General features: G+C 42.9%; 1 protein-coding gene and 1 long non-coding RNA gene across 2 annotated transcripts in view; one reads left to right on the forward strand and one right to left on the reverse strand.

Moving 5' to 3' along the window:
- TMEM170B (transmembrane protein 170B) overlaps positions 1–3,521 on the reverse strand; it is a 40,139-nt gene extending 36,618 nt beyond the window's left edge. Inside the window, exon 1 of the mRNA XM_027958480.3 lies at positions 2,907–3,521. Coding sequence (XP_027814281.1) covers positions 2,907–3,003 — 97 coding nt within the window. The 5' untranslated portion in view covers positions 3,004–3,521. The remainder of the gene's footprint in view (positions 1–2,906) is intronic.
- A 368-nt stretch (positions 3,522–3,889) lies between these two features.
- Positions 3,890–12,873, forward strand: LOC132658312 (uncharacterized). Its single transcript, XR_009597751.1, has 2 exons — positions 3,890–4,041; positions 5,112–12,873. It is a non-coding gene; the product is annotated as an uncharacterized LOC132658312 (long non-coding RNA).
- Positions 12,874–13,162: the final 289 nt, after the last annotated feature.

The raw sequence follows: 13,162 nt of genomic DNA on the forward strand, positions 1-13,162 counted from the left end.
TTCTAGTTCCTATCACTTTTTAAACATGTATTTCTATCAAAGCAATACATTCACAAGACTAGTTTCTAAAAGCTGGTCTTTAGATCTAAAATCTATATCAGCCTGGTTCTACACTATGCTCCTTTCTAGTTTCATTTCCAAGTTTATGATGATGACAAAAATGCCTTCTGACTTAATATGAGTCATCACAATCTGAAAAAGTAGCAGTTTTCACCTATGAGCTACCTGATCCAAGCAAGGCACTCTACGCTTCAACGTCTGAATCTATAAAAGGACAAACACTAACCTCTCTCAAAATGGTTGAAAAGATGAAATTAAACACATGAAAGAATGGCAACTAGCAGCAAAAACAGCATTTGTATGTATTAAAGGTATGACAGTTATCTCTATAAATTGCTTAAACACCTTATGTCCTCCTTAAAAGCACATTCACTCCAACAGATGTAGCTGAAAAATAAGGCAACCAGAATGTTTTAATCATGCATCTGTGAAGTATTGTTTTAAAAGCTCAAAACACATGCATTAAGCATATACTACGTGCCAGATATAACATGCTAGGATTCCAGAATTCCGTAATTACGGCAAGGACCCAACCTTCAGAAAGCTCACAGTCTCGAAGACACGAATAAAACAGAAAATGTAACTGAAAACCATAACGACAAAAGCATGTACAGGGAGCAGAAGTACCAGGATCAAGCGAGTAATTCACCTTGTTTGAGGAGGACAGAGAAGTAGCTAAAGCAGCTTGGAAAGGGAGAAGGAGTGGTTCTGCAGGCAGAGACCAGGGCTTCAGACCCGCTTAACCATTTAGAGCTATATGATGTGGGTCAACTTAATTTACCACCCTGAGCTTCTTTGTAAATCTACTGTATTCTGATGATTAGAAGTAATTATTTGTAAAGTGCCTGATACATAGCACGCATTGAAGAAACAGGAGTTATCTTGTTTCACAAGTCGGGTTTGACTACTTCTTTTCAATAGACTGAGTTCTAAATGGCACTGCAGGTAACATCTCTTCACTAAAGATCAAGCTGCATATGGGATCAGGAAGGTCACCAGCATGGAGAAGGCCACAAGGAGCCACATCAGAATGTCACCACCTGCAGAGTCGTTTTTTAGCAGTGATGCCGTTCCTAGCATGTGGTACATTCACCTGGTGGTGAAGCCTATTTCTAATCTGTTTTATCCATTTTCACAGAATTTTGCACACTCGAGATTGTATTTATTTCCTAGAAGAGGTTCCCATGCTCCTCAGTCCCACCTGAGTCCTGGTTTTGGATATTCAGCATATCCCATATCCTTTATAAAATGGCAAAGTCCAATGAGAAACTGATGATTACTAAGATTACATAAGGAGATAATTAGAGCTAACCATGGGTTGAGACTACTACTGTTAACCTAATGGTTGACCTATGGGAACTGTAAGCCACTATAATGATTCAGAATCTTAAAAGTAAGTATTTCAAAATATTGTTAACTCTGGCCAGGAGGTTAAGTTACATTTACTCTATGGTTCCCAAAGTTACTTTTCTCTAAATATCCCCTGATGAGCTAAGACAGTCATTAACAGATATAAATACATATACTCAAATCCTTGTTTTTCATTTTACAACATTTGAAATATTAACAGTGGATAAATACAAGGAAAGCCCTAAGTAAGATAAAGTGGTCTATCTCAAAATTCAACTGAATTATAAAATGGTTTTATGTCAATTTAGGTTTTCCAGGACTAAAAACATGTTCCTGACCTGCGACACGCAATGCCTTTAAAGTCAGCCCTCAATTTTTCTCTATGAATATCTGAATTCCATATATTCCAGATTTTATAATATCATGTATCCTATCAAGACAGGTTATATTTATAAAAGTCATCCTCTTAACCAGTTTAACATACTGCATTTTGAAATACTAATGCTCTATCAAAATTAGCTGTCTTATACAAGAATTCAATCCTGAGTATGTCTGTAAGATTTTTCACTGAGAAGCAGGCACTGAGGGGTCATCAAACCACAACTGAAATCACTTTCCTGTAAACACTTGTCTTTAGAGGGTATGTTTTAAATTCAGGGTATAAGACAAGCATTTCTATAGTAACCAAGCCAGAAGTTTCTTCACAAAGCAGACCTACAAATTCGATTTTTAAAGTCTGAGTATTATGGCTCAATTTTACAACCAGAAATTGATGTTAATTATTATAACATTTTACGTCTAATTCCCTCCTGATAGCCTTGACTTGTGAAGGGAAATACACAAAATTATCAAATGTCACAGGGGCAGTATGGGCAGAGGGAAAGAGACAAAAGGAGATAGAATAAGATACACGGTAAAAGCAAAAAGTGCTTAGAACGCGCTAGACCTTGGTCCAGCCCGTGACCTAATATAATCTACTTAAGGAGTCATTTATATCGCCAAAAAAAATTAACAACTGAACCAAACTGATCAATGCGAGCTGGTAATTTAAGTCCTGCATTCAACTTGAGATTTGCTAGAAAGAGCTAAATCAGAAAAAGATCGCAAGAGCAAGAAGCGTGTGTGTGCGTGTGTGTATGCAGGTGGGGAAGTGTGTGTGTGCGCGCGCGCGTGTGTCTGTATGCAGGTGAGGGGGGGCATAAATAAAGGCTAAGTGTACTAAGACTCCGCGCTAAAGCAGTGCCGCGCGTACTACGGAGGCAGGGCGGGAGGGAGCGAGGCGGGGGTCGTGGACTGTCTGCAGCCACTCTGGAGCCCCGGGGCGGGGGGCGCTAGTGGGGCCGGAGTCGGCGCCCCCAGAACGGGCACAGACCGGGTCCCATTCCCATCCTCCACGCCGGGACCGGGGGCCGCGAGCTCCGGAGCCAGGGCGGCGCGGGGATCCCGAAGGCGAGGGGCGGCGCCGCGTCCCGCTCCCCACCGGGCGCATCAATTACCCGTGAGGTTCCTCAGCACCGTCCCGTGGGCCCAGAGGCTCAGGACCTGCTGCACCGACAGGTTGATCATGGAGGCGTCGCCCCCCTCCGCCTTCATCTTCCCCGGGGGTCGCCCGCCGCCCTCTCCTCGGGCTCCGGGGGCGGCGGCGGGTGCGCGGCTCCTCCAGGCCGCCGCCAACGCCGCCGCCGCCGGGGGAGGCTTCGGGGCGCTGGGCTGGTCGCTGCTGCCGCCGCCGGGCCTCCGCCGGGGGGCCGATCAGCGCGTCTCCCAGGCAGCCCCCTCCCCGCCGGGGAGACATTGAGGACGGCCGGCCGGCGAGGGGCGGGGGCCGGGCGCTCTCCCCGCGCGGCCTGCGAGCGAGGAGGACTCGGGGCGCTGTGGAGGCCGCGGCCTGTCAGGGGCCGCGCGGCGCGCGTGAGGAGGCCGAGGTCACGCCGCGAGGGCCGGGGTGACGGGCAGCCGGCAGGTGCAGCCCCCGACGGGGCCCAGGCATCACCGCGCGAGGACGACGAGAACCGCGACGCAGACGAGCCGGCGGCGGCGGCGGCCGCGGCCCCTCCTGCCGCCCGCCTGCCCACCCTCCTGCCGCCGACACTCGAGGACCCGCCCCCTCCACCCGCGGCCGCCGGCGGGCCGCTCGTGCGCGCGCACACGGGCCCCCTCGCCGCCCGCCCGCCCCGCCCTCGCCGCAGCCACCGCGCATGCTCACTCCCGCGACCCGCCGCCCTCCGACAGCCGGCCCGCCCCGAAGCCCTCCTCCTCCTCCTCCCCACCCCGCCCCCTGCAACGTCTCGCGCGCGCGAGCTAGCGTGGCTAGCGGGGCCGAGCCGGCCCCGCAGTGGGGCGGGGGGAAGCGCGGCCTACGTCACTAGCGCCACCACCGGCCCTCGCTGCTGATTGGACGCTCCGAGGGAACCGCCTCCACGCCCTCCCTCCCTCCCTCCGCCTTCCGCCCCGCCCTCCGGCCGCGGGCGCGCGCCCTGGGAGACTTCCCCGCCCCGTGGTACCCGGAGCGCTAGGCCTGGGGCTGTGGAAGGGACCCAACGCTGCGGGAAGCTCAGTGTCCAGCGCCCACAGGTGGATTCAGTAACAGTTCACGTCTTTGGTTTCGAATGAAATGCTTTGAATAAAAAGGTTTGAGTACAACTTTTTTTTTTAACTGTAAATACCTCAAAAGATTTGAAATATGTCAGTTTGCGAGTTTTGTTTTTTTGTTTTTTTGAGAGCATCAGATGACCTGCAGAATATATTTGAAGGCCATTGAAACAGACCCACTTAACGATTCATCCAGTGGATTCTTCCTACGGGAAGACCCTGGGCCTCGCGTGGTTCCCCCCATCTGAAATCACCTGGTGCCCGGGGCTGGGCAGGTTTCCCACACGTCAAGAAGCGGGCTAGCGCTGTTTTTTCCGTGACAGTATTCTTTGTACGTAAATTATAAACGTCTCTATTATTTCCACCCCCTTCCCCATCCAGGACTTAAACTAGATCCCACTTCCTATGGTTAGCTGCCTATCTTCATGTCCATGGGAGGCGGAGGAACTGTCTAAAGTTCAGCTACAACAAACTAAACTCCTTCAAGTTTGAAACCATTTATTTTGAAAACTATTAAGTTTGGGTAATAAAAACATATGCACTAGGCAGCCACCCCTCCACATCCTTTTGCAAAAGAAAATCTGCCAAGGACACCAAAGCTCTTTGCTGAGCAAAACGCAGAAAGGGTGAATCACCTGTAAAAGAGTGTTCTTTGGTGACTGCTTTAATATATATATATATATATATATATATATGTATGTATGTATGTATAGTTATGTATTTGTGTTTATGTGAAAAAAAAAATGTACAGCCCAAGAATGGTGAGTTAAGTTTCATCTGGGGCAGAATGAAGACTATAGCCCGGGAGATAGCCTCTCAGATAACTGTGAGGAACTGCTCTGAAGAGGTGGGGGAAGGTCACTGTATGTGACTTCCACGAAGAGGATGCTTGCACTTAAGCACACATTTTGGCAGACAGTTGCTGCTAGTCACAAGGAGCAGATATCTCCATTAACGATTTTAGTGCTTTTCTAGATAGGTGAAGATGTGCAAGAAACTGGGCTCATAAAGTCTTCTGAAAGGCTCTAACTATCTGAAGACCTGTTCTGCTAGTTTTTCCTGGAGATTAGAGTGCTTCATTCCTGATCTCTTCCCTTATCTCCTTTCAGGCATCCATTGTACAGGAGACAGGGATCAAGACCATCCCCATGGAAAAGAAATCCAAAAAAGCAAAATGGCTGTCTGGGGAGGCTTTACAAATAGCTGTGAAAAGAAGAGGAGTGAAAAGCAAAGGACAAAAGGAAAGATATAAGCATCTGAATGCAGAGTTCCAAAGAATAGCAAGGACAGATAAGAAAGCCTTCCTCAGCAATCAATGCAAAGAAATAGAGGAAAACAACAGAATGGGAAAGACTAGAGATCTCTTCAAGAAAATTAGAGATACCAAGGGAACATTTCATGCAAAGATGGGCACAAAAAAGGACAGAAATGGTATGGACCTAACAGAAGCAGAAGATATTAAGAAGAGGTGGCAAGAATACACAGAAGAACTGTACAAAAAGGATCTTCACGACCCAGATAATCACCATGGTGTGATCACTCACCTAGAGCCAGGCATCCTGGAATGTGAAATCAAGTCGGCCTTAGAAAGCATCACTACGAACAAAGCTAGTGGAGGTGATGGAATTCCAGTGGAGCTGTTTCAAATCCTGAAAGATGATGCTGTGAAAGTGCTTCACTCAATATGCCAGCAAATTTGGAAAACTCAGCAGTGGCCACAGGACTGGAAAAGATCAGTTTTCATTTCAATCCCAAAGAAAGGCAATGCCAAAGAATGCTCAAACTACTGCACAGTTACACTCATCTCACATGCTCGTAAAATAATGCTCAAAATTCTCCAAAGCAGGCTTCAGCAATACGTGAACCATGAACTTCCAGATGTTCAAGCTGGTTTTAGAAAAGGCAGAGGAACCAGAGATCCAATTGCCAACATCTGCTGGATCATGGAAAAAGCGAGAGTTCCAGAGAAACATCTGCTTTATTGACTATGCCAAAGGCTTTGAGTGTGTGGATCACAATAAACTATGGAAAATTCTGAAAGAGATGGGAATACCAGACCACCTGACCTGCCTCTTGAGAAACCTATATGCAGGTCAGGAAGCAACAGTTAGAACTGGACATGGGGGACTTCTCTGGCAGTCCAGTGGTTAAGACTTTACCTTCCAAGGCAGGGGGTGAGGGTTCGACCCCTGGCAGGGAGTTAAGACCCTACATGCCTCAGGGCCAAAAAACTAAAACACAAAACAGAAGCAATCTTGTAACAGATTCAATAAAGACTTTTAAAAATGGTCCACATCAAAAAAAAAAACAACAAAAAAACAACAAAAAACAACAAAAAAAAAACACCTTAAAAAAAAAAAAAAGGACTGGACATGGAACAACGGACTGGTTCCAAATAGGAAAAGGAGTGCGTCAAGGCTGTGTATTGTCACCCTGCTCATTTAACTTATATGCAGAGTACATCATGAGAATGCTGGGCTGGAAGAAGCACAAGCTGGAATCAAGATTGCCAGGAGAAATATCAATAACCTCAGATATGCAGATGACACCACCCTTATGGCAGAAAGTGAAGAGGAACTAAAAAGCCTCTTGGTGAAAGTGAAAGTGGAGAGTGAAAAAGTTGGCCTAAAGCTCAACATTCAGAAAATGAAGATCATGGCATCTGGTCCCATCACTTCATGGGAAATGGATGGGGAAATAGTGGAAACAGTGTCAGACTTTATTTTTTGGACTCCAAAATCACTGCAGATGGTGATTGCAGCCATGAAATTCAAAGACGCTTACCTCTTGGAAGAAAAGTTATGGCCAACCTAGATAGCATATTCAAAAGCAGCGACATTACTTTGCCAACAAAGGTCCGTCTTGTCAAGGCTATGGTTTTTCCAGTGGTCATGCATGGATGTGAGTGTTGGACTGTGAAGCAGGCTGAGCACCGAAGAATTAATGCTTTTGAACTGTGGTGTTGGAGAAGACTCTGGAGAGTTCCTTGGACTGCAAGGAGATCCAACCAGTCCATTCCAAAGGAGATCAGCCCTGGGTGTTCTTTGGAAGGAATGATGTTAAAGCTGAAACTCCAGTACTTTGGCCACCTCATGTGAAGAGTTGACTCATTGGAAAAGACTCTGATGCTGGGAGGGATTTGGGGCAGGAGGAGAAGGGGACGACCGAGGATGAGATGGCTGGATGGCATCACCGACACGATGGACGTGAGTCTGAGTGAACTCTGGGAGTTGGTGATGGACAGGGAGGCCTGGCGTACTGGGATTCATGGGGTCGCAAAGAGTCGGACACTACTGAGCGACTGAACTGAATAGGAACTGAGCCAAAACTCATAATGTGGAGTGATTTTCTTCTGAGGACTTAGAATTAATTAGATCTTAGTTTAAGATTTTAAAATATCAGATGAAAGAGGCTTTACCATTTTTTAAAATTCACTTTATTTTGCAGATAGGGGAAGCTTATTTTGCAGAGTTGACTTGACCGAGGTGACACCACTTTGCAGTCCAGTTTTTGAATTCCTTAACTCACTGTCGACTGCATTCTGTTAAGGTTCTGGGTGAGAAGATGCAAGTTACCTAATGGTTACCAATAAGAGAGTTGACATTATATAATTAGTGATATTGGAGAATGTGACTACCTTCAATGTCAGGTTAATGGTAAACTTTCTAAACAGCAGCTCATCAAACTCACATCAGGAATGTTTAGCTTTCATGGAATCACTGAGGTTCTTATCATTACACACTATTGTTTAAAACATGGTAGCATGCATTTAAAATATTCAGAACCTGGGACAGTGTCTAACAAAAAGTATTCATCAAATATTTGTTGAATGAACTACTGGATAAGCTTCATAGAAAAGTTAGCATTTTTCTTGTTTCTTGTAGTTTTTAAAAATGGAACCTAAGTGTTGATTTCTGGAAATGAGAAAGTAAGACACAGCAAGGAAGCCCCAAGGCGTTAATGTACTTTGATAGCCAGACAACTTTTCCCCTGCTTTTCAGTTCAATTCAATCAGCATTTCTTTGGCATCTCTTATCTGAAATAACATTCTATGCTAAGAGTTATCTGTAAGATTTGAAGATCATAAGGTCACAGTTCTCTAGGTTAATACCTTGCATTTAACTTGTGTTTGCCTTGATAAAGCTAATGGTACTCACTATGTTGAAAGCCTTTATTTTTAAGTGAATTGACAATTTTCCAATGGCTAGGGTTATGAAACCCAAACTGAATTAATGCAGGTGGAAGTTGTATGATTTCTTACAGATTTTTGATAATGAATTAATGTACCAATCAAGGAATGGCTCAGTTACATTCCTGCCAGAAATCAGGGAACACCCCCAAGTAAATCCTGGAGGTCTTCTTTAACCCTGTGGCCTTGAATGTGAAATAGATAGCAATTCACAAAGAGTTCCTGGTTTGTTTCTTACCCACCAGTAAGGGAACACCCATAAGTCTTAGCATGTTATTAATTGTCTGGAGAGGGCCCAGAAGAAAGCTTTTAAAATCAATTAGAATATAAAATGATATTGATCCTTTGAGAAAAACATTAACTACTGAGGACATCTTTTTCTCCCCTTTATTATCTTTCTTTCCTATTGTAAGGTACTACATCATAGTCACATTACAGAGGCAACCTAATCTCATCTTGCTACACGTTTCACACCTTGAGTAGGATATGTGATATGTATTGTATGAATCTGTTTCCATTTGTGAGTAACCTTTTAACTTTAACTCTTTGGTCTTGTAGAAATTTCGGATATACTATGTTGTCAGCTTTTTCTTTTATGGTATCTGAGTTTTCTGCTTTAAAATGTCTTTTCCCTGTCTCAGATTTAATTTTATTTTTTTAAGTCTCATATCTTTTCTAAAAACTTTATGGGTGTCTTTGTTTACACCTTTGGCTCACTTGGAATTGTGTTAGTACAGATCTAATTTTGTTTTTCCAGATGGCAACTGAGTTGTCCCAAAACATTTATTGAAAAATCCATCCTTTTCCCACTGACCTAAAATACTAGCTTTATCATGTACAAAATTTCTATATATACTTGGATTTATTTCTAGACTTTCATTTTTGTTCCATCTATCTGTTCATGTGTCAGCACCACACTATTTTTATTTTCCTTAACTCTACAGTATGCTTCAGGTTCTGCTAAGATAGGTCTTTGTTATTTACTCATTTTCAGTTTTTTTTCCTGATTAATCCTGAATGTGTGTTATTCCAGAAGAACTTTAAAATCAGCTTCCTAGTTCTAAAAGTATTACTGGTTCTGGTTTTATTTAAATAATGTTACATTTATAAACAAATTTAGGGGATATCGAGAGATCTTAATGTTTTCTTTTACTAAGAAATTTGATTTTGAAAAGACGTGTAATATGTCTTTTTTAGCATCTATGGATATGCATGTGATTCCTTTGATTCTGAATACATGAGGATTATATTCAAATATTTCCTAACACATTTTCTTTGACTTTCTGGAGTTAATGGCACTTAGTTATGATCTCTCATTTTTTTAATATGCTACTTAATTACATGTCTTAATCTTTTACTAGAATTATGTCATCAATATTGTGAGTGAAACTGATCTGTGCTTTTCCCTTTAGAGCTGTGCTTAACTTAGTTTTGTGGGTTTTATTTATTTATTTTTTTTGCTAATTAATGTTGTGTTGGCTTTATAAAAATATTTAGGAGCTGTCTTATTTGGATTTTTCTTTTCCTTCAGCTTTTTGGTGAAATTCAACTGTAAAGCTGCTGTCAGTGCTTTAGGAAAGCAGCTCTTTGTCCATTTTCTTCTATGCAGTGTGTTTTTTTCAATGGCAATTGGTCCATTTAGACATTTTTTTCTCTCCCTGATTTCTTTCTGTAATTCTTTTACTTGGCTTGTTTTCATCTGATACAATCTTAAAAAATAATTTGCAGTGTTAATCAATACCTCTTTTGTAAATCTTTTCACTTCTCCAACACATTGCTTATTTTGTGAATTCACTTGTCTTATCTTAATTGTATTTGCTAATCATTCTTTATTTTTCCCAATTAACAAGCTATTCGATGTATTTATCCGTCCTCTGTGTTTCTTTATATTAATTCACTTTTTTCTTTTATCATTATCCGTTATTCTGCCTTTCCTTGAGTTGTTTTGTTATTTTCTGTAAATTTTATGCTAGCTCCTTGGTTCATTCACTTGTATTTCTTCTTGCTTCTTCTGCATTGACAGGCGGCTTCTTTACCACTGAGGCACCTAGGAAACCCTCTTCTTGTTTCTTAATGTAAGTATGTAACTTTGAATTTGCCGTGAGCACTGCTTAGGTTGTACCCTGTAGCTTTTGATGCATAATGTTCTATTAACATTTTCTATTGTTATCTTCTAGAAATTCTGCCAGTTTACCTTTGATTTCTATTTTGAAGTCATGTAAAAGAGAGATTCTTTTTATAACTTTCAACTTTCAAAGGGAAGCAGTTCTATATTTGTTAACATTTCATAGTTTAATTACAGTGTAGTCAAAGACTGTTATCTATACCATTTCCACTTTGAAAGATATACTGATGTTTTCTTTGTAGCCTAGTGTATGGTTAATTTTGGTAAGTTAGTACGCAGTACAAGAAGATGTATTCTCTGTTTTGGGGCTTCCCTGGTGGCTCAGGCAGTAAAGAGTCTGCAATGCAGAAGAACTGGATTTGATCCCTGGATAGGGAAGATCCCCTGAAGAAGGGATTAGCTATCCACTCCAGTATTCTTACCTTAAGAATTCCGTGGACAGAGGAGCCTGGCAGGTTGCAGTCCATGGAATCACAAAGAGTCCGACACAACTGAAGGACTAACACTTTTACTTTTTTCACTTTTCTCTGTTTTTAGGGAATAGTGTGGTCTGCATGAGTAAGATCTAACATATTTATTACATTACTAAAGGTCATCTATAATCTGACATTTTTGTCCACTAGATCAGTTCAGTTCAGTCCAGTCACTCAGTCATGTCTATTTGTGACCCCATGGACTGCAGCATGCCAGGCTTCCCTGTGCATCACCAACTCCTGAAGCTTACACAAACCCATGTCCATCGAGTCGGTGATGCCATCCAACCATCTCATCCTCTGTCGTCCCCTTCTCCTCCTGCCTTCACTCTTTCCCAGAATCAGGGTCTTTTCAAACGAGTCAGTTCTTCACACCAAGTAGCCAAAGTATTGGAGTTTCAGCTTCAGCATGAGTCCTTCCAATGAATATTCAGGACAGATCTCCTTTAGGATAGACTGGTTGTATCTCCTTGCAGTCCAAGGGACTCTCAAGAGTTTTCTCCAATGCCACAGTTCAAAAGCATCAATTCTTCAGCACTCAGCTTTCTTTATAGTCCAACTCTCACATCCATACGTGACCACTGGAAAAACCATAGCTTTGACTAGATAGACCTTTGTTGGCAAAGTAATGTCTCTGTTTTCTAGCATGCTGTCTATGTTGGTCATAGTTTTCCTTCCAAGGAGCAAGTGTCTTTTAATTTCATGGCTGCGGTCACCATCTGCAGTGATTTTTGGAGCCCCCAAAAAATAAAGTCTCTCACTGTTTCATTCTTTCCCCATCGATTTGCCATAAAGTGATAGGACCAGATGCCATGATCTTAGATTTCTGAATGTTGAGTTTTAAGCCCAGTTTTTTACTCTCCTCTTTCATTTTCGTTAAGAGGCTCTTTAGTTCTTCTTCACTTTCTGCCATAAGACTGGTGTCATCTGCATATCTGAGATTATTGATGTTTCTCCCAGCAATCTTGATCCCAGCTTGTGCTTCATCCAGCCTGGCATTTCGCATGATGTACTCTGCATATAAGTTAAATAAGCAGGGTAACAATACAAAGCCTTTACGTACTCCTTTTCCAATTTGGAACTAGTCTGTTTTTCCATGTCCAGTTTTAACTGTTGCTTCCTGACCTGCATACAGATTTCTCAGGAGACAGGTCAGGTGGTCTTGTAGTCCCATCTCTTGAAGAATTTTTCACAGTATGTTGTGATCCACACAGTCAAAAGCTTTGACATAGTCAATAAAACAAATGTAGATGTTTTTCTGGAACATTGGAGAAGGAAATGACAACCCACTCCAGTATTCTTGCCTGGAGAATCCCAGGGACAGGGGAGCCTGATGGGCTGCCATCTCTGAGGTCGCACAGAGTTGGACACAACTGAAGCAACTTAGCAGCAGCAGCAGCAGCTTGCTTTTTCGATGATCCAGTGGATGTTGGCAATTTGATCTTTGGTTCCTCTGCCTTTTCTAAATCCAGCTTGAACATCTGGAAGTTCATGGTTCACATATTGTTGAAGCCTGCCATGGAGAATTTTGAGCATAACTTTGCTAATGTGTGAGATGAATGCAATTCTGTGGTAGTTTGAGCATTCTTTGGCATTGCCTTTCTTTGGGATTGGAATGAAAGCTGACTTTTTCCAGTCCTGTGGAACTAGATCAGCCATTGGCTATACATTAGGGTTCACTAGACCATGCTGCATAACAAAGAAACTTCAAATCTCGTTGGTTTAAAAAACGAATCTTCTTCCTTGCTGGTACTGCATGAGCACTGCATCCCTACTGTGGTTCCCCTGGGATCTGCCTGGTTCAGCCCGGCCCAGCTCCACAGTCTTCTCACTCCAGATACAGGGCTGAACGAGTAACTACTCTCTGGGTTCATACTGTCATCATGGTTCAGGGCAGGGAGCAGGGCCACCAGCGGGAAACTTGCCTTGTGTGCAAAATTTAAGAGGACTTAAAAAAAAAAAAAACCCTCAGTAATCAGGATAAATGAATTTTCTAATGCAATGTTTTAAAAAATTAAAATTAATACAAAAATCCATGATGAACAAATATAAAAATTTTTTAATAAAAACAGAATATGACTCTGCACTTGCATGATCGTGCTTCACCCCACCCTCCCCCTGGTCCTGGTAGAACAAGAGTTGCAGGCTCAAACCGTGCAAGTGCACTTAAAGTTTATGCTCAGATGGTCCCTGTCACAGGTGTGTGTGTGTGTGTGTGTGTGTGTGTGTGTGTGTGTTAGTCGCTCAGTTATGTCTGACTCTTTGCAACCCCATAGACTGTAGCTTGCCAGGCTCCTCTGTCCATGGCATTCTCCAGGCAAGAATACTGGAGTGGGTTGCCATTCTCCAGGGGGTCTTCCCAACCCAGGGATC

The sequence above is a fragment of the Ovis aries genome, chromosome 20, assembly GCF_016772045.2.
Source record: "Ovis aries strain OAR_USU_Benz2616 breed Rambouillet chromosome 20, ARS-UI_Ramb_v3.0, whole genome shotgun sequence".
Classification (NCBI taxonomy): domain Eukaryota; kingdom Metazoa; phylum Chordata; class Mammalia; order Artiodactyla; family Bovidae; genus Ovis; species Ovis aries.